Source organism: Puma concolor, chromosome E2, assembly GCF_028749965.1.
Source record: "Puma concolor isolate L17-30 chromosome E2, mPumCon1.1.hap2, whole genome shotgun sequence".
Lineage (NCBI taxonomy): Eukaryota > Metazoa > Chordata > Mammalia > Carnivora > Felidae > Puma > Puma concolor.
Window position 1 is genome coordinate 55,935,577 of NC_141681.1, and position 25,295 is coordinate 55,960,871.

Here is a 25,295-nt window from a genome sequence, read left to right on the forward strand (position 1 = left end):
AAACTGAGGCATACAGGCACACCTAAAAAAAAAAAAATGTTTTTAAAAGAATAAGGACTGTGGAAATGTGAAGACAGGGCAAGGGGACAGAGAAGCACAGGGGGCAGTGAGTTTAGTTGAATAAGATGGTCAGGGAAGGCTACTGTGGAAGGAGCCAGAAGACGTTGGTGTTGAGTATTCCTAGTGGAGGGAAAAGGAAGTGCAAAGGTCTGAGGGTGGAAGGAACACAGTGTTTGAGGCACTGGGAAGGGCAGAGCTTGGAGGGGGTGAGGGATAGGTCTCTTTGCTTTTAAATACAATTTTTCTTTTGGAATACTTTTATTTAAAATTTGTTTAATGTTTATCTATTTTTGAGAGAGACACAGAGCATGATCCCGGGAGGAGCAGAGGGCGAAGGAGACACAGAATCCGGAGCAGGCTCCAGACTCCAAGCTGTCATTACACGGGGCCCGAACTCATGAACTTCGAGATCATGACCTGAGCCGAAGTCATCTGCTTAACCGACTGAGCCACCCAGGGGCCCCTGGAATACTTTTATATTTACAGAAAAATTATAAAGATCATAAGGAGAGCTCCCATATAGTCCTCACCCAGCTTTGCTTACTGTGTATCTTCTTCCATTGTCGTGGAACATTCATTGCAACTAAGAAACTAACATGACTTAACCATACTCCAGACTTACTGGATTTTACCAGTTCCCACACTAATGTCCTCTTATTTTCTGTTCTAGAACTGATGCAGGATACCATTTACCAGACTCGTCTGTGGTACAGCAGCTTCTCGTCTTTGCTGGCTTTTCACAACCTTGACCATTTTGAGGAATACTAGTTAGTCATTTTATACAGTAGAGGTCTATTTTAATTAGTAATTCTAACTCATTTAATCCTCACTTCACAGGTGATCAGACCTTGCCTCAAGGGGTCTAAGTAAGTTACTCGAGGTCACAGAGCTAGTCAGTGGCACAAGTGAGATCTGAACTCCACAGCCTGACTCATATCTGGGCTGTTGATGGGAGACACGAGCAGGAGCCAGATTATGTAGGACCTGGTAGGCTGCAGTGGAGACACTGGATTTTTTTTTTTTTTTTCTTAGAACATTGAGATGACTTTGAACATTTGTAAGCAGAAGTGTGACATAATTTGATTTATGTTTTAAGCAAAGCACAGTGTCAGCGGTTTGGAGAATAATAGGCTGTGGTGAACGCCAAGAGTGGTTGCAGGAAGCCCAGGGAAATTGCCACTATCCTCCAGGCAAGGGGTGGCAGTGACTTGTAGGGAGGGGAGTGGGAATGGGAAGATGTGAAGGGATTTAGAAGGTATTTTGTTAGAACCTGTAGCAAGCAGGGCTGCTGGGGGTGATAAGTTAATGAGGAATCGAGGATAATGCAAAGTTTTCAGCCAGACCAGTGAATATGATTTTTCTTTTCTTTCTTTTTCTTTTCTTTTCTTTTTTTTTTTTTTTTTAACTAGAAGGTTCACGACATCCCACCTTAGGGAAGGGAAAGCCCAGATACGAGCTTTCACTTTTTGCCCTTCTCTCCAATCCAGGTCCTGTGCTGGATGATGCTGATGGCTCGGAGGTATCACCTGTCCTTGAAGGGCTGACTGGAGGGGTGGGGGACAGGCACAGAGATGGACGACGGTAACATTCCAGGGCCATCAGAGCCGGGACACTGGAACAGGCCAGTGAGAGCCCCAAGCCCGGGAGGGAAGGGAATGCTGCCTGGGGGCAAAGGGGTGACGTGAGGGAAGGGGGTCAGGAAAACTTTGCTGCCTGCCAGCAAGGGGCAGGGTTGGTTGGTTGGTTGGTTTCGTTTTTGGTTTTTTGTGTGTTTTGTTTTGTTTAGGGGAGGTGGCCTTTGGGCTAGGTCTAGAGTGAGAAGAAATGGTGTGAGCAAAGGCCAGGTGGCTGGACCGAAAAGATTTGATCATTGAAGCCAAGACTTTCTCAGCGAGTGTGATTAGGATTTGGGTCTCATCCTTTGGTTATGTCGTATCCCAGAGAGGCGTGGCTATTTTGTCGAGACACAGGCCTTGGAAATGAAGGTTCGAATCCCCGCTCCGCTACTTACAAGTCCGTGACCTAAAGCAAACTGCTTAAACTTTTGGGGTCCCCTGTTTCTTCGAGAGATAGCCCTTCCTGGTCAATTCCAACATAATGGAATGGCTTTCGATTTTGTTCTGCTACTGTTTCTATTTCTGTGAAGAGGTCCGACGTCGACTTACCAAGAACCTGGCCCTTTAAGGCCTTCCTCCCACGCTAGGGAGCGGAGGCGGGCTCTAGTGTCTCTAAGGGAATGTCCTGCATCCGTTTTCCAACATTGGGAGGCAAGTTCTGCAAGTGACCAATCAACTCCTGCGTCGGGGGCAGCGAAACTTCCGATTCGTGGGGAAACTCCAGCAGCGTTGCGTTTGAGCTCCGCCCACTCCGTGTTAGACAGCCGCGCGATACAGTCATTCTCGGCTCTGATTGGCGAGTGAGCTCGCGTTGGCGCCGAGTCCCCTCCCCGCATCCCGCAGATCCGCGAGCCGGCACCCTCGCTCTTTAATTGGCTATATTTCTGAGCGCGAACTCGGCTCGCTCTCTGATTGGTTGTCCTCTCTCAGGGCTTACTCCGGACTTTTTTGCTATGGAATTGAATGGAGTCGATGGCTATTGCTTCCGCAGGGTGGCGTCTGCGGCGTCCGGGGATACCTAGCCCAGGCCTGGAGATGCCGAGCGAAGCTTGGAGGGGCGACAGGACCCCGGGCTGAGGGAGGCAATCCCGCGCAGGCGTCTCCATGGCCCACCAGGGAGCCCCGTTGCCCCATCCCCGCCTTAGGTTCAGCCCCTTCCTTCCACTGCCACCCCCCCCCCCCCCAAGGGCCTCGGGCGTAGTCCCAAGACTGGACTTTCAGGGCCTCCCAGCTTACTGGGCTCACGGGTTCCCTTAAGTCCCCACTTCTGTCCCCCTCCAGGGGACCCTTCCAACTTGGGGGCCTTTCCAAGTGCCGTTAGGCACCAGGGCCTCCTGGTCTTGAGGGCTTCTCTCCCTGCCGTCCCACCCTTAATACCCCCCCTTCCCCCCCCCCCCCCGACACCCCCACTCCCCCGCCGCCTTTCTTGCCTCCCTTGGAGACTCTCCCCACCTCTAGAGGCTCTGACCTCACTGTTTTCTTCCCATACCCTTCAAGGTAGCGGTGGGGGACTGCTCACCTTTAGACTTTGACCCAGAAGTTATACCTTCTTTCTAATCAGAACCCTGCAGGGGCGCCTGGGTGGCTCAGTCGGTTAAGCATCCGACTTCAGATGTGCTCGGGTTATGATTTCACAGTTTGTGAATTTGAGCCCCGTGTGGGGATCTGTGCTGATAGCTCAGAGCCTGGAGCCTGCTCTGGGTTCTGTCTCTCTCTCTGCCCTTCCCCTGCTCATGCTCTGTCTCTATCTCTCTCTCTGTCTGTCTCTCAAAAATAAACATTTAAAAAAATTTAAAGAGGTATATATTAAAAAGAAAAGAAAAGAAACAGAGGAGTCCAGGGGTTCCTGGCTAGCTCAGTCATTAGAGCATGTGACTGTGGATCTGGGGTTGTAAGTTTGAGCCACAGGTTGTATGTAGAGATTACTTTTTTTTTTAATTTTTAAATGTTTATTTTTGAGACAGAGACAGAGCATGAACAGGGGAGGGTCAGAGAAAGAGGGAGACACAGAATCTGAAGTAGGCTCCAGGCTCGGAGCTGTCAGCACAGAGCCGGATGTGGGGCTTGAACTCATGGACCACGAGATCATGACCTGAGCTGAAGTCCGACGCTCAACCGACTGAGCCACCCAGGCGCCCCTAGAGATTACTTTTTTTAAGGGTTTTTTTTTTTTTTTTAATTGAGAGAAGCACGAGTGGGGGGATGGGCAGAGAGAATCCCAAGCAGGCTTTTCACTGTCAGTGCGGAGCCCGACACAGTGCTTAACTCATGAACTGTGAGATCATGACCTGAACCAAAACCAAGAGCCAGACATTTAACTGACTTAGCCACCCAGGCGCCCCAACACGTAGAGATTACTTAAAAAAAAATAAAATTAAAAAAACAAAACGAAACAAAACGGAGGAGTTCAGAAAACCTCACTGGACCCACTCAGGTTCTCACATTCTTGCTCCGCAAGAGAGCCAGTCTTTGGACGCATCCAGGGTTAGCCCGGAGAAGGCTTCAGCCGACAAGAAGCTACTGCTGTGGCCAGTCAGGTCAAGAGTCACTTGTCCCCATGCCCATCCCTCCTCTAGGCCCCCAAACTTTGGGAAATCGGGGCTTTAAATGGGGATGGAGAAAAGATGTGTCCAGGATGATTGGTGTCCCTCTCTTCTCCAAGGAGGCAAGTCCCAGCTTGAACCGCTACTGGATGGAGAGGAATCTGAAGGGAAGGCTTAAGACCAGGCTGAGCAGAGTATCTGAGACATAGTTAGGAGCTGAGAAGAAAAATATTCTTTTTTTTTTCAAAGCAGGCCCTATGCCCAATAGGGACTTGAACTCATGACCCTGAGATCAAAAGTCACATGCTCCACTGACTGAGCCAGTCAGATGACCTGAGAAAAAAATGTTTTGAGAGAGAATGATCGGATCAGTGATCAGAAACATAGAGCTGTTTTGTATTTATACTTCCTGGGGCTGATAGCTCCTAATGAATTGGTTATAGAGACTACGTGACAAGGGGGAAAGTCCAGGCTGGGTCTTCTGCCTCCAAGCCTGTTGTCATTCATATTTTCATTTACACAACGTTGCCCTTCCCCAGAGTCCCGGATAACACCGTCCTCGCTCCCTCCGAGTCCCAAGTCGTTATTGGTAAGTCAGGACCTTAGCTCACATATTTCAAAGTTAGTGACCCCTGGCCAAACCTGTTGCCCTAGCAACGCACTCTTGAAATTTCCCAAGTCAGGGCGCCTGGGTGGTTCAGTCGGTGAAGCATCTAACTCTTGATTTCAGCTCAGGTCATGATCACACGGTTTGCGAGACTGAGACCTCCGAGTTGGTCTCTGAGCTGAAAGTGCCCAACCAGCTTGGGATTCTCTCTCTCTCCCTCTCTCTCTGCCTCTTCTCCGCTTGTTCCCTCTCTCTTTCAAAATAGATAAATAACTTACAAAAAAAAAAAAAGAAATTTCCTAGGTCATACAAACTTTGAAAGGTGGCTCTCATAGCAGGATTTGGGGGTACAGGAATGGAAACAGAAGCCCCTCCGGCATCCTCCCCGCTCCAAATTTGTTAAAAGGGATTCATGCTGTGCAATCAATGCTCATCCATTCTAGGACCTGGCTGGGTAGGAGTTTCACTTCCGCCATTTTGCCGCATGGCCTTAGGCAAGACCCTGTCCCTCTGTCTAAGCCCCGTCTCTAAAATGAGGGGATTGCATTGGGTGATCCTAAACCGAGTCCGTAATTCCCTCACTATGTGTATACTGGCTCCTAGTGGCCAACTTGAATCCTTGCACCTAATTCACTGTTGTACTTCATGCTGTCCCAGGAGCGTTGGCTCACTGAAGAAGGCAAAACAGGTCTGAGGGGGTCTCCCTGGTGTATCACCAGCTACCCAATAACAGCCCAATCAGGGCTCCTACGGTGACTGTGGGAGGAAGAACAGAAAGCACGGGAGACAGTGACCACAGTGCTCGCCCTCGCTCTGTATCTTATTCTCCAAAGCTGTTTGCAACCCCCCTGCAGACTGGGGCACCATGGCTAATGCAAATGGGCAGCCTCTTACGAGCTGAGAAGATTTCACATATTATAGTTGCCATTCAACAAACGTGAGATTTGGATCCCGATAGATAAATTCTCTGTTCTTCTGAAGGCTCTCCACCATACTTAAATAATCCTACTTCGTTGTACTCAGATAAGCATAGTTAATGTCTAAATGATGCTTTACAGTTTATACACTATATTTACAGTCTCTATTCAGTCATTACAACCCGCTTTTGAGCAAGGGTGTTACCGTCATTTGAATGCAGGGGGAAATAGAGGCTCCGAGAGGGAAAATCACTTGGCCTACACTTACTCTGCTAGTAAGTGGTAGAATCTGGACACAAGGACAAATCCTTTGTCCTTCCCATGTGCTGTACCTGCCACACCTCTTTTTTTTTTTTAAGCTTATTTATTTGCTTTGAGAGAGAGAGAGAGCTCCAGAGAGAGTGAAGGGGCAGAGAGAGGGAGAGAGAGAAATGCCAACTCATGAACCGTGAGATCATGACCTGAGCTGAAACCAAGAATCTCTTAACTGACCGAGCCACCCAGGTGCCCAGCCACACCTCCGGTCAACAATTCACCAGGAGGCCCATATAGGATCATGACTAAGAGCCTGGGCTCGGGAATCAGATTGCCTGGGATTGAATCTTACTAATCGTGTGGTGTTGGGCACGTCTGCAGCCTTCCGGTGCCTCAGTCTGCTCAGCTATAAAGCAGAGATCATAATATCTGCATCACGAAACCCTTGGAAAATTCCATCTCAAAGTCTCCCCCCTCCCCTTTCTTTCTCCCTCTTCATTATTTGCTGCACAGTGATCTTCATCTGAGAACCAGAGTGATTTGTTAAACTGTCACCAGGAGATCTTGGTACCACAAAGCTCAGGCCATTTCATTCACAAGAAGGAAGTTTTGTAAGCTGTGATTAATAAAAGGAAAAAAGTTATGAGCTGGTCTTCAGTTTTCACATCTGGCCCTAAGTCATCAAAATTTTTACATGCTAACTTCTTTGTAACATTTGTATTAGAGAAAAGTCAGAACCTGCCTCTTAGTGGCTCGAATGAGGAGAAAAGTTGTGATTGGACAGGAGTCCTGTCAATCATTTCAGGTATAAAGAGAGGAGAGCCCAGGGGCACCTGGGTGGCTCAGTCTGTTAAGCGACTGACTTTGGCTCAGGTCATGATCTCGAGGTCTGTGAGTTCAAGCCCTGCTTCAGGTTCTGTGCTGACAGCTCGGAGCCTGGAGCCTGCTTCAGATTCTGTGTCTCCTTTCACTCTGTCCTCCCCCACTCACACTCTGTCTCTCTCTCTCTCTCTCTCTCAAAAAAAAAGTAAATAAACAATAAAAAAGAGAGAGGGAGAAAGTCTGTCACCTCATCTCTGGAGGAAGCAGCGGCCAGACTGTGTCCACGCAGCTGGCCACTGTGGACGATTTGCTTTTTGTTTTTTGTTTTTGTCTTTCTAAGATTATGGTGGGGGGTGGGGGTGGAGAGAAGGGATCTTTAGTCCCTAAAAGGATGAACAGAATTAGATAAATCTTGCCAGTAGTGGCTAAGAAACCAGTGCAAGAATCAGCTTATTATTATTATGTTATTATTACTTTATTTTAGAGAGAGAGAGAGAGCATGAATAGGGAAAGGAGGCAGAGGGAGAGAAAGAGAGAATTTTAAGCCAGCTCCATGCTCAATGTGGAGCCCTGCACAGAGCTCGATCCCACGACCCTGAGATCATGACCTGAGCCAAAATCAAGAGGCAGATGCCTGGGGTGCCCGGGTGGCTCAGTGCGTTGAACATCCAACTCTTGGTTTCAGCTCAGGTCACGTTCTGACGGTTCGCGAGTTCGAGCCTCGCCATCAGGCCCTGCGCTGACAGTGTGGATTCTCTCTCTCCCTCCCTCTCTTTCTGCCCTTCCCGCACACTCTAAATAAATAAATAAACAAATAAACTTAAAAAAAAAACAAACATCAGATGCTCAACTGTCTTGAGCCACCCAGGCGCCCCTCAGCTCATTAGTACTGACGATTACCTTGGGTAGACAAATTAAGAGGTTTTGTTAAATTCTTCTGGATTAACATCTGTTCTTTCTTAAAGTTCTGAACCTTTTCGGGCTGCCTTATATGAACCAGTTAATTGGGATCTGGCAAGATGAAGGGAGACTTCCCCAGTCAAAAATTCCCTTAAGAGTTTCTGTGTTGAGTGGGATAATATAATAAGCATTCACCGAAGTGCCTGGCGTAAGTGCTCAATATGTGTTAGTCCGTGTTACAAATGTCTCCACAGATCAATAGCTCTGGAATTTGAGAGGGTTTAGGTGAAGCGGGGCTTGTCTGCGAACATCCGGTTATTCTCTCTCTCAGGACACAAAGCCTCAGGACCTTAGCCAAATACCTGGGAAAACATGAACCTGTCCACCACCAGCTCCTTCCTCTTCGTGGAAGCTGTCACCCTTTGAAATGATATGCCCTCCCCTCTAACCCTTTCCCTGCTCTTTAGCTCTTGACCCTGTGGACCACAAGCATGGTCAGAGATGGGCCTTTTATGTCCCAGTCCAGCCAAAAGCCCCCCAAGGCTCCGAGTCCTTTTCGCTCAAGAGCGCCCCCTTCAGGCAGGATGACAAAGCAGTGGGGAAAGATTTTTAGAGCCAGGCAGCTGTTGGGGTGTGGACATGCTCTTGGTTCCACAGATTTCTCCAGTGTGGCTTTATTTTTATTATTATTGTTATTTATTTATCAAATTTTTAAAATGTTTATTTATTTTTGAGACAGAGAGAGAGAGAGTGCAAGCAGGGGAGGGGCAGACAGAGAGGGAGACACAGAATCCGAAGCAAGCTCCAGGCTCTGAGCTGTCAGCATGGAGCCCCACGTAGGTCTCAAACTCATGAACCATGAGATTGCGACCCGAGCTGAAGTTGGACGCTTAACCAACTGAGCCACCCAGGTGCCCTGTTATTTACTTATTAAATGTTTATTTATTTATTTCTGAGAGAGACAGAGAGAGAGAGAGGGTGAGAGCCAGGGGAGAGGGCAGAGAGAATCCCAAGCAGCTTCGCTCTGTCAGCACAGAGCCCCATGCCAGGCTTGAACCCACAACCCGGGAGATCATGACCTGAACCAAAACCAAGAGTCGGCCGCTCAACCGACTGAGCCACCCAGGTGCCCCCAACGTTTTTTGTTTTTTTTTTTTAATGCAAAGGCCAACATCTCTTCTGGGCTCCTCAATTTTCTGCCTGGCAAGTAGCAACCATCCCCCATGAGAGCTTTCTGTGAAGCAATTAGGACTCTGACTTCTGGGGAAGGAGGAAGGACCTGCTCCCCTCGGAGAAATAGACCCATCTTCTCTCTTCACCGGCTGGTCGATTCAGAGTGCATGGTGAGCTTTGCTTTCCATTACATTTTGAGAGGGTTCCCAGTACCATGCCCTCCTGCGATCGTTCTTCCTCAGGTTCATGCGTTGGAGGGCACAATTGCGCCCAGTCTCCACGTGGTGTCCTTGCCCTGAGGGACTTCCTGTCTTGTCGCCCAGCAGGACATCTTTGCGGTGGCTGCTCTTGAGCTCACTCTGAACATCTGCTTCTGTTCCTCTTCTGTAAAAATAAGTGGCTGTGTTTACTTTAGGTGAAGATTCTGCAAACTCTTCCTGCAGACGCCCAGACAGCAGACATCTCGGACTCAGCTCTGCCTGCCGTGGGCCAGAGTCCTGCATAAAAGAATGGGCGCAACTGTGATCCAATAAAACTTTATTTATGGACACCGGAATTGGAATTTCATATCCTTAGCACATATCAGGAAACATTTTTCTGCTTTCGATTCCCCGCTCCAATTTATTTTTTTAAGTTTATTAGTATTATTATTTTAGTAATCTCTACACCTGACCTGGGGCTTGAACTCACCACCCCGGAGATCAGGCGTTGTAAGCTCTCCCATCTGAGCTGGCCCCTCCCCACAACCATTTAAAATGTGGAAAACACTCTTGGCTCGAAATTAGGCGGCGGGTCAGACCTGACCTGTGAGGTTAGCTGGCTGACCCCGCAAAGATGATAGGTTAATTGCCTTTAAAGTCCCTCCCACCTTTGAGAAACTGAGCCGGTGTGATCAGCTGCGGGGGGGGGGGGGGGGTGGCAGAGAAGATTTCTCTTGCCTCTCATAATAGTGCATCCAGAGAGATGCGTCCAGCTTTTCCAAATGATCGGGTCTGGAACGCTGGAATGGGAGGACCCATGCTTGGAGACCAAGAGGGTGAGGGAGACAGAGAGAGAGAGAGAGAGAGAGAGAGAGAGAGAGAGAGAGGATGCTCGTCTTCCTCACCCTCTCCATTCCGCCTACCCCGGATCCCAGCCCTGCAGCCCGGGAGACCGTCAGTGAAACTTGATGTCCTCGTACTCCGGGCCTGTGTCCTTGGCCTCCCGGGTGTCCCAGGGTCTGAGGCCCGAGAAGGTGAGGGCAGCATAATGGAGATTCTCTTGGTTACTCTCTGATTCTGAGGCTTGCGTGGATGATCTGGGTCCTGGACAAGTGTGGGGAGCAGCATGTAGCTCCTTCTGGTTTTTCTTACATTCCTGGGAGGGAGCGCCTGGAGGAGAGGCCTGGGAAGGACTGCTCGGCATGGCCTTCCGGTTCTGGTTCCGATTGCGATTGCGAGCCTGGGAGAGAAACAACCAGGCTTCCTTCCCTCCTTCTATTCTTCCTTCCCGCCTCCCCTCTTTCCTCCCTCCCTCCCCCTTCCTCCCCTCCCTCCTCTCCTTCCTCCCTCTCTCTTTCCCCTCCTTCCTCCCTTCCCTCCCTCCCCTCCTCTCCCTCTCTCCTTCCTTCCTTCCTTCCCTCCTTCCACAAATACTCGAGAGCTCACCATGCACCAGACACTAATTAAGAACTGGGATTGGGGCGCCTGGGTGGCTTAGTCAGTTAAGCGACCGACATCGGCTCAGGTCATGATCTCACGGTTTGTGAGTTCGAGCCCCGCCTCGGGCCCTGTGCTGACAGCTCAGAGCCTGGAGCCTGCTTCGGATTCTGGGTCTCCCTCTCTCTCTGACCCTCCCCTGCTGGCACTCTCTCTCTCTCTCTCTCTCTCTCAAAAATAAATAAACATTAAAAAAATTAAAAAAAAAAAAAGAACTAGGATTACATCTTGGGGCAGGAACAAACAATAAACGACGTCTGTGGTTTAAGTCACCCCGGCTGCAGCCCTTTGCTATGGCAGCCAGAGCGAACACACACAGGCGGATCCATGCAGCCCACTGCACAGTCAAGACACAGAACTGTTCCTCCCCACAAAGCTCTCCCCACCTGCTGGTCCTCTCTAGTCCTCACTGCCCTCCCGTCCCTAACCCTGGCCACTACTAATCTGTCCTCGGTCTCTACAGTCTGATCGTTTGCAGGGTGTTATAAACATGGAATCCTGCACACGTGACCATTGGAGATCGGCATTTTTCTTTGTTCCTTTTTTTTTTTTTTTTTTGTCTCTAAGGTTTTTTCAACCAGTAGCTTCTTTCAATCATTTGTTCCTTTTGATGGCTGAGTAGTATTCCACGGGGGTTAGTTGTCCCTATTTGGGTTTTTTTTTTTTTTTAAGTTTATTTAAAGAGAGAAAGAAGGGGAGGGGCAGAGAGAGGGAGAGAGAGAGAAGCCCAAGCAGGCTCTGCACCGTCAGCACAGGGCCTGATGCTGGGCTCAAACTCACCAAAGGTGAGATCATGATGAGCTGAAATCAGGACTCAGATGCTTAACCGACTGAGCCACCCAGGGGCCTCCCTATTTGGGTTTTTAAAGGATACCATGCACACGGAAAGAGAGCTGGGGCGGCGAGAGCGGAAGCAGGGGGGCACACACAGGAAGTGGCAGAACCGGCAGAGGCGGTTTGGGTGTATTTGGAAGGGGTCTTGCTAATGGGTTGATCGTGGGGTGGTGGAGGACAGAGGAGCGAAAGACGGGCTTGGGCAGCCGGGCGGACGTGGTGCTGTTTGCCGAGCCGGGCCGCGTGGAGAGCATAAGCAGTGGAGTTAGTCCTAAATTCGACTCGGACGGGCTAAATCTGAGATGCCTGTTAGACACTCGAACAGACATGCCGCCCGGACCTTGGATAGGAGTCTAAAGGTCAAGGGTGAGTTTGAGAGATGCAAGTTTTGGAGTCATCAGCATACAAATGTTCTCTCCTGGGGGTGCCTGGGGGGGGGCCCGGTTGGTTTCGGCTCAGGTCATGGTCTGATATGGGTTCGAGCCCCACATCAGGCTCTGTGCTGACAGCAGAGAGCCTGCTTGGGATTCTCTCTCTCTCTCTCTCTCTCTCTGTCTCTGTCTCTGTCTCTCTCTCTCTCTCTGCCCCTCCCCTGCTTGTGCACATGCGCACCTCCCCTCTAAATAAACTTAAAAAAAGTAAAAATAAAAATAAATAAGTAAATAAACAAATAAATGTTCTCTCCTAAAACTATCCGGCATTTGTAGAACACTTACTAGGTGCCGGCTACTATTCTAAATGTTTACAGGTACCATGAGCATAGCGAGTACTTAGAATGATCCTACGTAATAGATACTACTATTTCTCCCATTTTCTTTAAAAAAAATTTTTTTAATGTTTATTTTTGAGAGAGAGAGAGAGAGAGAGAGCAAGCAGGGGAGGGGCAGAGAGAGAGGGAGGCACAGAATCTGAAGTAGGCTCCAGGCTCTGAGCTGTCAGCACAGAGCCCGATGCAGGGCCCAAACTCGCAGACCATGAGATCATGACCTGAGCTGAGGTCAGACTCTTAAGGACTGAGCCACCCAGGCGCCCCCATTTCCCCCATTTTAAACTAAGGCACAGAGAAGTTAAGAGACTTGTCCAAGAACACACCGCGATAAAACCAAGATTGTACCCGGACGAGCTGACTTCAGAGCCGCGCTCTTAATCACTAAATACACGGACTTTCCATGATATTAAGAATGATCACATCATTAATTAGAATTAGTAACCTCATCGGGGTGATAAGAACGGGCGAGCCGCTACATTTTGAGCAAGTGCATGATGTGTTCTCATCCTCAAACCAGCTCTCGAAGGAAGCAGAGGAAGAAATGGAGGCTCAGAGAGAGCGAGTGATTTGGTCAAGATCTCACAGGACTCGAATCCAACACCCATACCTTTTCCACCTTGATGTCCCTTGGGGGAAAAGGGTTGGGACAGGGCAGGGGAGGGGCGAGGGCCGGGAGTCTGAGCAGGGAAAGTAGAGACAGCACACGGAGCCACTCACCAGGGGACCAGGATTGGGGACCACGTTGATGTAGTCCAGGATCGTGCTTCTCCGCGTGGCCTTGGGCTTCGGCGGAGCCCCTGCCTGGGCCGGAGTCCCTGCGTGGGCCGGAGTCCCTGCCTGGGCCTGTTTCTTCCTCAGAGTCTTCCTGCCCGGGGAACAAGCCCCTTGATTGTGCGCCCTGGCACCTCCCCGGTCCCCAGCCCCGGATCCCACACCCCATCGCGCAGGCTCCTAACTCACGTGACCAGGATGAGGCAGAGGAAAAGGAGCGTCGTGATGCCCATTCCCAGAAATATTCCGCTACCCAACGCCTTTGAGAGGAGTCCCTTCTTATCTGTGCAAGGAGACGGTCAGCCAGCTCTGAGCCTCCCCCGTTAACGTGCCCACCTGCCACCGGGCGCTCAGGTTCCAGCTCCCATTCCAGGAGTTTTATCTGCAACCCCTTCTGTCCAAGTTTTGGAAACCCCTCTGCGCCCCGGACCCAGGCGACAGGCCTTCCAGTTTGGATTGCCCTCTGCGTTCCCAGCCGCAGGTGCCACGTGCACCTTCCCAGGTCCTGCTCCAACCACAGGACCTTGCCCCTGCCCCCACTCAGCCTCCACTCGTCGGGGGTGGGGGTGGGGCCTCCAGCTGGCCCGCAGACCTGGCAACGGCAGGACCGCGGCGCTCTGTTCCCCATGTGCATTCCGGGCCTCGCAGCTGAGTCTGAGACCAGAGCCCAGCGGTCCCCTGAGGCTCAGGGAGCTGTTGGCCCAGGGCCCCTCGGAGCTGGAGGTGACGGTCAAGGAAGCGTCGCTGTGGTTTTTCTCCAGCAGCCCCTCCCCCAGCCGCCAGCTCAGGGTGGGGGCCGGCCGGGCTCGGGCGGAGCAGGTGCAGCCCAGCGCCTCGCCCTCCCAGGAGCAGGAGGGGCCGAGCAGCCGCGGGGGGCCTGCAGGGGGTGGGGAGGGGCAGGGTCAGCGGCGCCTCTGCTCCCCAGGCCCCGGGCGTCTCGCCCCCGGGGGTCCCCACACTCACAGACCACAGAGAGAAGCAGGGAGACGTGCTGGGAGCCCAGCGAGTTCTGAGCTCGGCAGGTGAGGACTCCTTCATGCTCCGTTTGTATCTGAGGCAGCTCCAGGATCCCGGGGTCTGCGGGCTGGGAGGGGCTCAGAGTCTGTCCCCGCAGGGCCCAGCTCAGCTGGGCTGGGGGGTTGCTGTGGGCGACACAGAGCAGACGCAAGCTTTGGCCCTCCAGGGCTGGGAGGGACGTGCCATTCCCAAGGTTTTCCAGGACTGCGGGAAGGAAGAGGCAAGCTCAGAGGCTCAGCTGAGGGCACAGGGACCCTTTTGCATGGCAGCATTCCAGACGCCGAGGCCCCCGGTGTGGCACCAAGAGGCCCCAGGTTCTCTGTCCCCCTTCATACCTGTCCTGTTTGCTTGTAGGGCCATCACTCTCAGGTTCTCTGGGGCATCTGAAACAGAGACAGGGTGCCGGCTCTAGAAGGGTGGGGAGGGGGGGTTCCCTCAGGGCAGAGAACGGTCCTTGGAGACAAAGAGGGCAGGGCTGCTGGCCGAGCATGGAATCACCTAGTGACTGATTCTCCACTGAGTGGCCCAAGGGAACAGACTGGTAAGAAGGGCTGGTCTCTATGGTTGTGATTTATAATAAAATATTTAAGGGCACCTGAGCGGCTCGGTCAGTTAAGTGTCTGCCTCTTGGTTTTGGCTCAGGTCGTGAGCTCAAGGTTTGTGAGTTCAAGCCCCACATCGGGCTCTCCGCTGACAGCATGGAGCCTGCTTGGGATTCTCTGTCTCCTTCTGTCTCTGCCCTTCCCCTGCTCACACACACACACACACACACACACACACACACACGCGCACACTCTCTCTCTCTCTCAAAATAAATAAACTTAAAAAAATTAAATAAATATACATATCTCTCCCCTTCCTGGCACAGAGTTCCTATAACCCTCGGAATTTCCTAAAAGACAAGAGCGATAAAGGTGTCTTGATATTCAAAACAAACCCCTTTCAAACCACACCTGGGTTGATGTAAATGAGGGGACCGTTGGAAAGCACCTGGGGGGGGGGGGTGGCTGGTGGCCAGAGAACCAACCTCGGTGACTGAAGCTTTGGGACTTTCCATCCCTGCCCTGACTTCCGGGGAAGGGAGAGCGATTGCAGGTGGGATCGGACGGCAGTGGCCAAAGCTTTGGTCAATCCTGCCTCCGTGTTGAAGCCTCCATAAAAACCCAAGAGAATGGGGTTTGAAGAGCCTCCCTACTGGTGAACACGGGGAGGTACGCGGGCAGCGGCCTTGCCCCCCACGCATCTCTTCTGTCTGCTGTTGTATCATTTTATAATAACCCCCCATCCAGTAAGTGCAGTGTTCCTCTGAGTTCTGTGCCCCATTTTATCAAATCGATTGAATTCAAGGTGGGGGGGGGGGTCATGGGAAATTCCGACCTACAGCCAGTTGGTCAGCTTGGCTTGTGACTGGCCTCTGAAGTGGGGGCCCAAGGAGCGGGGGGGGGACCTTGCGGGACCGAGCCCTTCACCTGTGAGACCTGCCACCACCTCCAGGTAGACAGTGTTCAACCGGGTTGAGTTGCAGAACACCCAGCTGGCATCAGAGAATTGTTTGGTGGTGTGGTGGAAAACCCACGTTGGAGTTGGAATCAGAATTGTTAGCCCCCTCAGCCTGGGGTTCCAGGTCCCTTTCGAGCTCCGGGGCCCTGCCCCCCAGCCCCAGCCCCCCCTCTTCCTTCTCCCTTTCTGGAAACCAGGCTCCTGATGGTCACACTCACACTGCACGGAGAGGTTCAGGGTGCGGCTCTGGGAGCCACGCCCGTTCTCTGCTCGGCAGGTGTAGCAGCCTGAATCCCCAGGCATCACCCGGGTCAGCACCAGAGCCAGGGGGCCGGGGGTCCAGGGGTGAGACCAAGAAAGGATTCTGTCCTCCAGGGCCCAGCTCAGGGTGGCAGGGGACTGGCTCTCGGAAGCACAGACCAGCTGCAGGAACTGGCCTTTCTGGACTTCCAGATCCGGGCTGTCTCCCTGGGGCTCTGGGGCTGCAGAGACAGAAGCCGGGAGAGAGAGAGAGAGAAGCTGAAGGAGGAACAGAGTCTCCCTCGCCCTCTGTCTCCCTCGCCTCCACCCTCCGCAGAGGACCAGCCCCACCCTCCCAGGCCCTCAATACGTACCTGATGCCTTGGCTCTGGAAACGCTGATAACTAGGTCTTTGGGGACATCTGCAACAAGATTGAGACCTGGCTTGGGGGAGGACCGTGGGGCTCCTGGCAGTAAGAGGGAACCCCCTCGGGGCGAAGTGATATCCTCCGGGAGGCGAGTGACAAACTGGTGTCAAAGATGCTTGTGGCTGGGGAGCAGATGGCGTCCCCAAGCCCCTCCCAGGGCCGAGGCAGCGTGATGCGACTCCCCACCGACCTGTCTGGATGCCCCGCCGGCCACATCCCGCCGTGCCCGTCTGCACACCCTGATGCCCTGGCCACCAGACTCACGGGTGACGTTAAGTCGAACGGTTGTCTCTGTGCTCACGCCCTTTCTGGAGAAGTCTACCCGGCACGTGAGGTGGGTGCCGTGGTCCTGGGGTCTCGGTGTGAGAGAAAGCACTGAGAAGTAGGAGGATTTGCGTCCGGGCCCTGGGGTGGTGACGGCGGCCCCCATCCAGGAGAAAGTAGGGGCTGGACATTCCTCAAAGGCCCAGTTAAACACACAGATGAGTGTCGCCTGGCGCCCTGCTTCCAGGGTCTCTGGGACGTAGACATCGGGCTTCTGTGTCAGGGCTGGGGCAAAGAGAGGGCACAATCCTAGCCCTGGGAGGGGGTGCTACAGGGGTGACCCCTGATCTGCTCCCCACAGTGTGTGTGTGTGGGGGGGGTGGGGAACGGCAGGGAGGAGGAGAGTTTCCCGCCCAGTCCTGCTGGAGCCCGGTCCATACCTGTCACTTCCAGATAGAGCGGGCTCTCCACGAAATTATACCGCACGTAACTGCCTCTCTCCACCCGAAAGAAGTACTGTGCCGAGTCCTCCACCTGGGCGTCTCTGATCAGCAAGGAGCAGCTGCGGTTCCGGGGATCCCCAGTGAGCTGGAACCGGCCCCCGGAGCCACCTTGCACTTGATCCCACTTGTTTGTGGCCACCGGTCTTCCCTTGTTCGTGTCTGTCCCGACCACGAACCAGGAGCCGAGGGCGGGGGTGTCCTCCGTCCAGCCTATCCGGGGGTAGGAGAGGGTGCAGGGCACGTGCACACACAGGCCCTCCTGCACCATCACCACGCTCTGCACTTGCAGGGAGAATCCTGGGGCCTGAGCCTGAGACCCTGAAGGAGACAGAGGGCTCAAGCTGCAAGCCCAGCCCGTGCCCCCACCCAGGCCCCTTCTGGCCCCGTGGCCCACTCACCGCCCCACAGCAGGGCCAACAGCAGTGACAGGGCCATCTCTGCACGAGGGTGCACTTGGACCTGCCCTCACACAGGCTCGTCCCCCGGACGCCTCCACTGAGGAAGGGGAACCGCCAGTTGCGAAAGCTGTACCCCGGGCCAGGTGACCGGTCCTGAGCCCCACCCCCACTCGCTCCCGCCCCCCTCCCCCCCCCCCCCCCCCCCCCGGGCGCCCCATCTTGTCACTCTCCAGCCCCACCTCACCCGCTAGGACTCTGAATCTTTCCTGGGGGTGGGGCGGGGCGGGGGGAGGCTGCCTGGTGCTCGGGATGGCAGAGCTGGTCCTTCTGGGGGTCCCCTGGGGGGGGGGAGGGAGTGGAAGGTGGGTGAGGCCATGGGGGCTGGGTGGGTGGAGGGTCGGGGCTCTCCCGCTGGGCCTTAGGTGGCTGAGGAAGCAGAAGTGAAAGTGTACAATGAGCCTTTCTTCAGACAGGGGCCCCTGGGGAAGGAGGGCAGTGGGGAACAGCAAGAGTGGATGCAGGAAGGGGGTTGTGGGAGGTGGGGGGCTGACGGGTCTTGCCAGTTAAAATTCAGAATCTCCAGTTAAAGTTGACTTTAGAGAGCAGGGGAGGGCCAGAGAGAGAGGGGGACAAGGGATCTGGAGCGGGCTCTGTGCTGACAGCAGAAAGCCCCATCAGGGGCTCCAACTCACGAACCGTGCCATCATGACCCTAGTTGAAGCCAGACACTTGACCGACTGGGCCACCCAGGTGCCCCAGTTAAAGTTGACTTTCAGTTAAAGGATGAATGATTTTTTTTTTTTTTTTTAGAAGTATGTCCCGAATATCGCAACGGGACATTGTTATACTAAAATTATTCAGCGTTCATATCCGAAATGCAAATTTAACTGGGCGCCTTTGTGTTTTTATTTGCCAGATCTGGTACCCCTAGGCTGGTGTCAGTCCCACCCCTTCCTCCTCACTGGGAGGGCTCGCTGATTTCCGCCCCCAGGTCCACCGGAAGCCCCCATGCCAAGACCTCTGTCCACCTCTCAACCTCCCCTTCTTCTTCTGCCCTAAGGTTGGATGCACCTGCTGGTAATACCTGTCGTGATGGGAGCACCTGCCCCCACAGTCAACCTCCGTGCCTGGGACCTGGTGTGTGCAGGTGCCACGCGGCCTCCTGAGGACACAGGCAAATCAGTCACGGTGTCTGACCTCAAGGGGACCCAGTTTGGTAAATGAAGCTTCTGAGAAATGAAAAAGCACTGAAGTGCTCGTAACTGCTCCCCCTCGCTGCCACCCCCCAGCCGATGCTGGGACAGATGTTCACGACAAAGGCGTGGTCACTTCTTCCTGGGAAACCAGAAGAGGCCTCCCGGAGGAGGTGACCTGTGGCCACCTCTGTCCTCGCTCTCGTGTCACGTGCTTGGGCTGCCGTAACAAAGCACCACAGACAGAACAGCTCAAATGACAGAAAACATCTTGCCCGCAGTTCGGAGGCTGGAGTCCAAGATGAAGGCGTCAGTAGGGCTGGAAGAACAGGTCGGTTGCTTCCCAGGCCTCTCTCCCTGGGGTGTAGACATCATCTTCCCACTGAGCTCTCACGTGGCCATGTCTCTTTGTGTGCCTGTGTCCTGATCTCTTCGTAGAAGGACACCAGTCCTGGGGCGCCTGGGTGGCTCAGTCGGCCAACTCTTGATCTAAGCTCAGGTCATGATTTCACAGTTTGTGAGATCGAGCCCCAAGTCAGGCTCTGGGCTGGCAGCACGGAGCCTGCTTGGGATGCTTTCTCTCTCCCTCTCTCTCTGCCTCCTCTCTGCTTGCACTCTCTCTCAAAATAGATAAACATAAAAAAAAAAAAAAGAAGGACACCAGCATACTGGATTTGAGCTTGCTCTATGGCCTTGCTTTAACTGAATTACCCATTTAAAGGCCCTATCTCCACATACAGTCACATTCGCAGGTACTGGGGTTAAGGCTTCAACATATGAACGGGGCAAAGGGGGCACAACCCAGCCCCTAATACCCACCTCCTTCTGCACTCTGATCCGGGTCCCCACTGCCCAACCTGGGCTCTATTGGGGGAGAGCCAGGGTCCCTTTTCCCAGGGGAGGCTCTTGTCTAGAGATATCACAGCATGGAGCTCACAGAGGAGGGGCCTCCCAGAGAGGAGGGAGGCCTGGGTCTTGACATGGGCTTGCCCTGATTGTGTGCAGACAATTCTTTGATTTTCAGATTGTACTTAGTTGTGGAAGATGATAACACGGAGGAGGGGGGAGATTTGAGTCCACAGGATGTCCCTGTACGTTTCTTTGCAACTCCTGTGAGTCTAAAGTTTCTTCAAAATGAGGTTAAAAGCCTGGGTGGCTCAGCCAGTTGAGTGTCTGACTCTTTTTTAAAAAATTATTATTATTTTAATGTTTTTGTTTATTTTTGAGACAGCGAGAAAGCATGAGCTGGGGGGACGGGTGCAGAGAGAGAGGGAGACAGGAACCAAAGCGGGCTCCATGCTGACCGTAGAGAGCCTGATGCGGGCTCAAACTCACGAGTGGTGAGATCATGACCTGGGCCGAAGTCAGATGCTTAGCCGACTGAGCCACCCAGGTGCCCCTTTTTTAAATTATTTTTGAGAGAAAGAGACACAGAGAGCATGAGCAGAGAGAGAGGGAGACACAAAATCGGAAGCAGACTCCAGACTCTGAGCTGTCAGCACAGAGCCTGATGCTGGGCTCAAACCCACGAACCATGAGATCATGACCTGAGCTAAAGTCAGACACTTAAATGACTGAGCCACCCAGGCACCCAGGTCTGACTCTTGATTTCAGCTCAGGTCATGATCTCACGATCATGGGATTGAGCTCTGTGTTGGGCTCCATGCTGAGCATGGAAACTGCCTGGGATTCTCTCTCTCTCCTTCCCTCTGTTCCTCTCCCCAGCTCACTCTCTTTATCTCTCTCTTTCAAAAATAAAAATAAAAAGCAAGCCAAAATAGATAACCACAAAACACAACAACAATAAACGAGCTGATGACTGTAAATTGTATCTCAGCCCTGACCCTTCCCTGTCTATTAGACACCTACTCAGGAATCTGCAGTGTGCATTTCAAGCTTAACATGCATCATGCAGCACTATTTCTCACCACAAGCCTGCTTTTCATCTCTCTAAATATTATGCGGCACCAAGCCCTGCCCACACCCGAGCATTGGCCTGACGGCTTCCTTTACTTTCTTTACTTTCTTTACTCCCATGTACAATTACCCACAAGACCCATCAGCTCAACTTCTTAGGTATTAAAAAAATCCCATCCACTTATCCCCACCCCACTACCATTCATTACTCTCATCCAAGATGTCTCAATCTTAGCACCATTGACACTTTTTTTTTTTTTTTTTTCAATTTGGGGCAGTTGCCTGGGTGGCTCAGTTGGCTAAGCATCTGACACTTCATTTGGGCTCAGGTCATGATTTCACAATTTGTGGGATGAGCCCTGTGTTGGACTCCACACTGACAGCACGGGAGCCTGCTTAGGATCCTCTCTCTCCCTCTGTCTCTGCCCCTCCCTTGCTTATCTCTCTCTCTCGCTCTCTCAAAAATTAAAAAAAAAATTTTTTAGAGAGAGAGAGAGCACAGGGGAAAGGCAAAGGGAAACGGAGAGAGAGAATTTCAAGCAGCCCCCACTTGGAGCTCAATCTCATGCCTATGAGATCATGACCTGAGCCGAAATCAAGAGTTGGTTGCTCAACAGACTGAGCCACCCAGGCTGACCAGCACTACTGACATTTTGAGTCAAATAGTTCCTGAGGGGTGGGGTCCCTGGCAGGATGTTCATCAGTAGCCCTGGCCTCCAGCCTTCAGATGCCAGTAGCACCCCGTCCACCCTAGCTGTAACAACTAAAAACACTCCAGACATTGCCACCTGTCCCCTGGATGGCAGAATCACCCTCAATGGAGAGTCACTTCCTGGGTCCAAGCCATCACCCTCGCTCATCTGTAGGACAGCAGTGACTGATTATTCCTGCTTCTAGTTTGCTCTCTCCATGGTGCCTTGTCAACACAGCAGCCAGAGTTACTTTTCAATTAGGGACACCTGGGTGACTCAGTCGGTTACCCATCTGACTTCAACTCAGGTCATGATCTCGTGGTTCGTGAGTTCGAGCCCCGAGTTAAGCTCTGTGCTGACAGCTTGGAGCCTGGAGCCTGCTTCCAATTCTGTGTCTCCCTCTCTCTCTCTGCCCCTCCCCTGCTCCCATGCTCTCTCTTTCTCTCTCTCAGAAATAAATAAACATTAAAAAATGTTTTCAAATATAAATCAGACCGAGTCCCTCTCTTATTTGAAAGTTGCAGTGGTGTCCTGTTATATTTAGGAGAAAATCCAAACTGCTCACCCTATCTCCCGATGACCTCCCCAAACTCACTCTGAACCCTCTTTTGCTTTGCTTTTGCATTCCACCAGTGATCCCAGCTCTGTTTCTCACATTTACTAAGTTTGTTCCCACTTGGGGGGCAGTGATGTGTGACACTTGGGGCTGTCACTTCCAGGAATGGTCTTCGCATGGCTGCCCCTCCCACTGTTCTCAGTTTAGAGTTGTCCCCAACATTTCCCCACCCCCACACCCTTCTGAATTTCCTGTGGCTTCTTGGGCCCCCTCAGAATTCTCCACCCTTCCTCAGTGTGACCAGATCACCTCTGCCCATCCCCCAGCCTTGGCCAGACAAGGGTCAAGCAGCTAGCTGAGGCCACGAGAATCTTTTTTGGGCCAAAGAATGTTCAGATTTTTTCTGAAAGTATTCCTTTATTTAAAAAAAAAAAATGTTTGGGGCGCCTGGGTGGCGCAGTCGGTTGAGCGTCCGACTTCAGCCAGGTCACGATCTCGCGGTCCGGGAGTTCGAGCCCCGCGTCGGGCTCTGGGCTGATGGCTCAGAGCCTGGAGCCTGTTTCCGATTCTGTGTCTCCCTCTCTCTGACCCTCCCCCGTTCATGCTCTGTCTCTCTCTGTCCCAAAAATAAATAAAAACGTTGAAAAAAAAATTTTTTTTTAAAAATTAAAAAAAAATTGTTTAGGGGCGCCTGGGTGGTTCAGTCGGTTGAGCTTCCGACTTCAGCTCAGGTCCTGATCTCACAGTCTGTGAGTTCGAGCCTCGCATCGGGCTCTGTGCTGACAGCTCAGAGCCTGGAGCCTGCTTCAGATTCTGTGTCTCTCTCTCTCTGACCCTCCCCCATTCATGCTCTGTCTCTCTCTGTCTCAGAAATAAACATTAAAAAAATTAAAAAAAATAAATTAAAAAAATGTTTATTTATTTTAGGAGCACCTGGGTGGCTCCTTCTGTTGAGCATCTGACTTCGGCTGAGGTCACGATCTCCCAGTTTGTGAGTTTGAGCCTGGCACCAAGCTCTGTACTGACAACTTGAAGCTTGGACCCTGCGTCGGATTCTGGGTCTCCCTCCTTCTCTCTCTGCCCCATCCCTTCTTGTACTCTGTCTCTCGCCCGCTCTCAAAAATAAATAAACGTTAAAAAAAGAAAATGTTTATTTTTGGGAGAAGGAGAGTCGGTGAGGGGCAGAGAGGGAGGGAGAGAGAATCCCAAGCAGGCTCCGGGCTGTCAGCACAGAGCCTCACCTAGGTCTTGAACTCATCTTGACCAGAGCAGAAATCAACTGACTGAGCCCCCGAGGCACCCCTGAACGGATTCCTTTAGAACAAACACCCAGCCCTGCAAGCCTCCCCTCTCGTTTCATTAATAGATGTTGAGCATGGGCTCAGGCTCCCTCCGCCCCTGAACTCACAATGGGGTCAAAGGTAGATAGGTGGATGGGTGGGGGTGGGGGGTAGGTAAAGGGGCGGGAGAGGTTGGGGAGGGGAGAGAGAGAGAGAGAGAGAGGTAATTAGTTCAGGATTCTGCCCCAGGAGGGTGCAGGGATGTGGACCTGAGGACCAGAGCCATGCGGGGCGGGGTCCCAGCGCAGGATGAAGAGTCCAGGTCTGGCTGTAGTGGAGGCCCTGAGGGTGGTGAGGAGCCTTTATCTGGGGAAGGGGGCATCTTAGACAAACCCACCCCCCAACACGCACACACACCAGCCTCTTCCTGCCGCTTGTCCCGCACGCGACCTGTCCCAGGGGCTTCAGTTGCCTCTACTGCAGCTCCGCACGTAGCCCCCAGGAGGCGCTCCGTCCCCGCAGCTCCGACCGACCCCTCTGGAGCCCCAGGCACTAGGGTCTGTGCGGTCTTGGTCCTGGAGAACTCGGGGAATACTTCTCCGCTGCCGCACACACTTGCAAACGGGGCTCTTCCCAAAAGGCTGCATTCGTTCTCACTGCGCCTAGAAATTATGACTGCTCCTTTCACTGCACCTCAATAAACACAGTCTCTGCCAGGGACAGCCTACTAAAGCAGTGACAGGAACCACTCTTCTTCCTTCCCCTGCCACAAAATAATTTTATTTTATTTTTTTTATTTAACGTTAATTTATTTTTTAGAGAGAAAGGGAGAGCGGGGGAGGGGCGGAGAGAGAGAGAGAGAGAGAGAGAGAGAGAGAGGAAGCAAGCTTCCTACCTGTCAGCCCAAAGCCCAACATGGGGCTCAAACCCATGAACCATGAGATCACAATTTCAGCTGAAGCCAGACATTCAGCTGACTGAGCCACACAGGTGCCCCTAACCCCCCCCCCCAATTTTTTTTTAAGTTTATTTTTATTTATTTTGAGAGGGAGAAATAGAGAGCAAGTGGAGGAGGGGCAGAGACACAGGCAGGGAGAGAGAATCCCAACCAGGCTCTACATTGTCAACGCAGAGCCCAACTCAGGCCTCGAACTCACGAGCCGAACTCACCTGAGCCAAAGTCAGGAGTCAGAGGCCCAACCAACTGAGCGGCCCAGGGGCCCCTACCCTCCCCCAAATATAAAACACGTCAGTACTGCCCCTGCTCACACAGTGTTCTCAAATGGAGTCCCACCCAGGCACACTCACCATGTGATGGCCGCATAAGAAAACACATTCCTGTGTTATCTTCATCCAACCAGCCGCTATAACAGAATTACCACAGACCGGGTGGTTTAAGGAAGGAACACTCACTTGTCTCAGTCCTGGAGGCTGGAAATCCAAGATCTAGGCGCTGGCAGATTCCATGTCTGGTGAGAGCCCACTTTCTAGTTCACAGATGACCATTTTCTAAAACGCCATGCCCTCATGTGGTGGAAAGGGCAAGGGAGTCTCTGGGGCCTCTTTTACACAAGGGCACTAATCCCATTCATGAGGGCGCCACCCTCATGACCTAATCACATCCTAAAGGTACCACCTCTTACTATCATCACATTGGTGGGTAGGTTTGAACATACAGGTTTTGGGGGGACCCAGTCTATAGCATGTGGTCTTACTCAGGTCCCACTGTCTAGGTTGGGGTCGTGTAATATCACACACAGGCAGCCTCAGCTGGGCCTTCCCTTTTCTCTTCAAGTCAAGATGGCATATTAAAAAGCAAGATGCTGAGAGAAATACTGATCTACGATACATTTGGATTCGCTAATTTCTAGTAAAGGGAAAATGCTGCAGGTTCAGTATTTTATTATCAGACGTGATTGCTACTCACTGGTGTGTGTTTTGACACTCAGTGTGAAGTATCCATTTTCCAAAGTGAAATGCCAGCTCTTTACGTGAAGAACCAAGACTATCGGTGATGTGATCCCCATTTACTTCTCAACTTCCTATCTTTTTACTCTATTATCTTCATTTTTTCCCCTTTGATAAAGAGTAAAGCAGACCGTGCTGGCATTCACAGCCAGGCCCCGGTGTTCTCTTATTAAATATAAATGATCATCAGTAAAACTAAAAAGCAACCGACAGAAGATATTTGCAAATGATGTATCAGATAAAGGGTTAGTATTTAAAATCTATAAAGAACTTATCAAACTCGACACCCAAAAAACAAATAATCCAGTGAAGCAATGGGCAAAAGACATGAATAGACACTTCTCCAAGGAAGACATCCTGATGGCCAACCGACAC

At 52.0% G+C, this 25,295-nt stretch overlaps 1 protein-coding gene and 1 long non-coding RNA gene across 13 annotated transcripts; one reads left to right on the plus strand and one right to left on the minus strand.

The window, feature by feature from the left end:
* Positions 1 to 4,729: 4,729 nt before the first annotated feature.
* LOC147573777 (uncharacterized) lies at positions 4,730 to 9,449 on the plus strand. Its single transcript, XR_015244446.1, has 3 exons — positions 4,730 to 4,808; positions 8,887 to 9,063; positions 9,309 to 9,449. It is a non-coding gene; the product is annotated as an uncharacterized LOC147573777 (long non-coding RNA).
* SIGLEC10 (sialic acid binding Ig like lectin 10) lies at positions 4,787 to 17,458 on the minus strand. 12 transcript variants are annotated; one of them, XM_086688362.1, is made up of 12 exons: positions 17,315 to 17,457; positions 16,854 to 17,234; positions 16,414 to 16,698; positions 16,096 to 16,143; positions 15,700 to 15,963; positions 14,317 to 14,364; positions 13,928 to 14,185; positions 13,557 to 13,841; positions 13,154 to 13,247; positions 12,911 to 13,058; positions 10,017 to 10,333; positions 9,138 to 9,277 (listed from the first exon to the last, which is right to left on the minus strand). In XM_086688362.1, the coding sequence occupies exons 1-11, from the start codon at positions 17,349 to 17,351 to the stop codon at positions 10,049 to 10,051; spliced, it is 2,133 nt and encodes a 710-aa protein (XP_086544488.1). In that variant the 5' UTR covers positions 17,352 to 17,457; the 3' UTR covers positions 9,138 to 9,277; positions 10,017 to 10,048. The 12 variants fall into 12 exon arrangements, 10 of the variants coding, with proteins under 10 accessions (XP_086544489.1, XP_086544486.1, XP_086544492.1 ...); XR_015244431.1 differs by having other exon boundaries at positions 9,141 to 9,277; positions 9,999 to 10,333; XM_086688367.1 differs by having other exon boundaries at positions 9,253 to 9,390; positions 16,414 to 16,524; positions 17,315 to 17,458.
* Between the last annotated feature and the right edge of the window lie 7,837 nt (positions 17,459 to 25,295).

Coding starts and splice junctions, on each gene's coding strand:
- SIGLEC10 (XM_086688360.1), bottom strand. CDS start 17,351: ATGGCCCTGTCACTGCTGTTGGCCCTGCTGTGGGGCG. Junction 13,842..13,927: donor CCTGCTTCTCTCTGTGGTCT/GTGAGTGTGGGG, acceptor CACCCCCTGCAG/GCCCCCCGCGGCTGCTCGGC. Junction 9,391..12,910: donor TCCCCAATCCTGGTCCCCTG/GTGAGTGGCTCC, acceptor TCTTTTATGCAG/GACTCTGGCCCACGGCAGGC.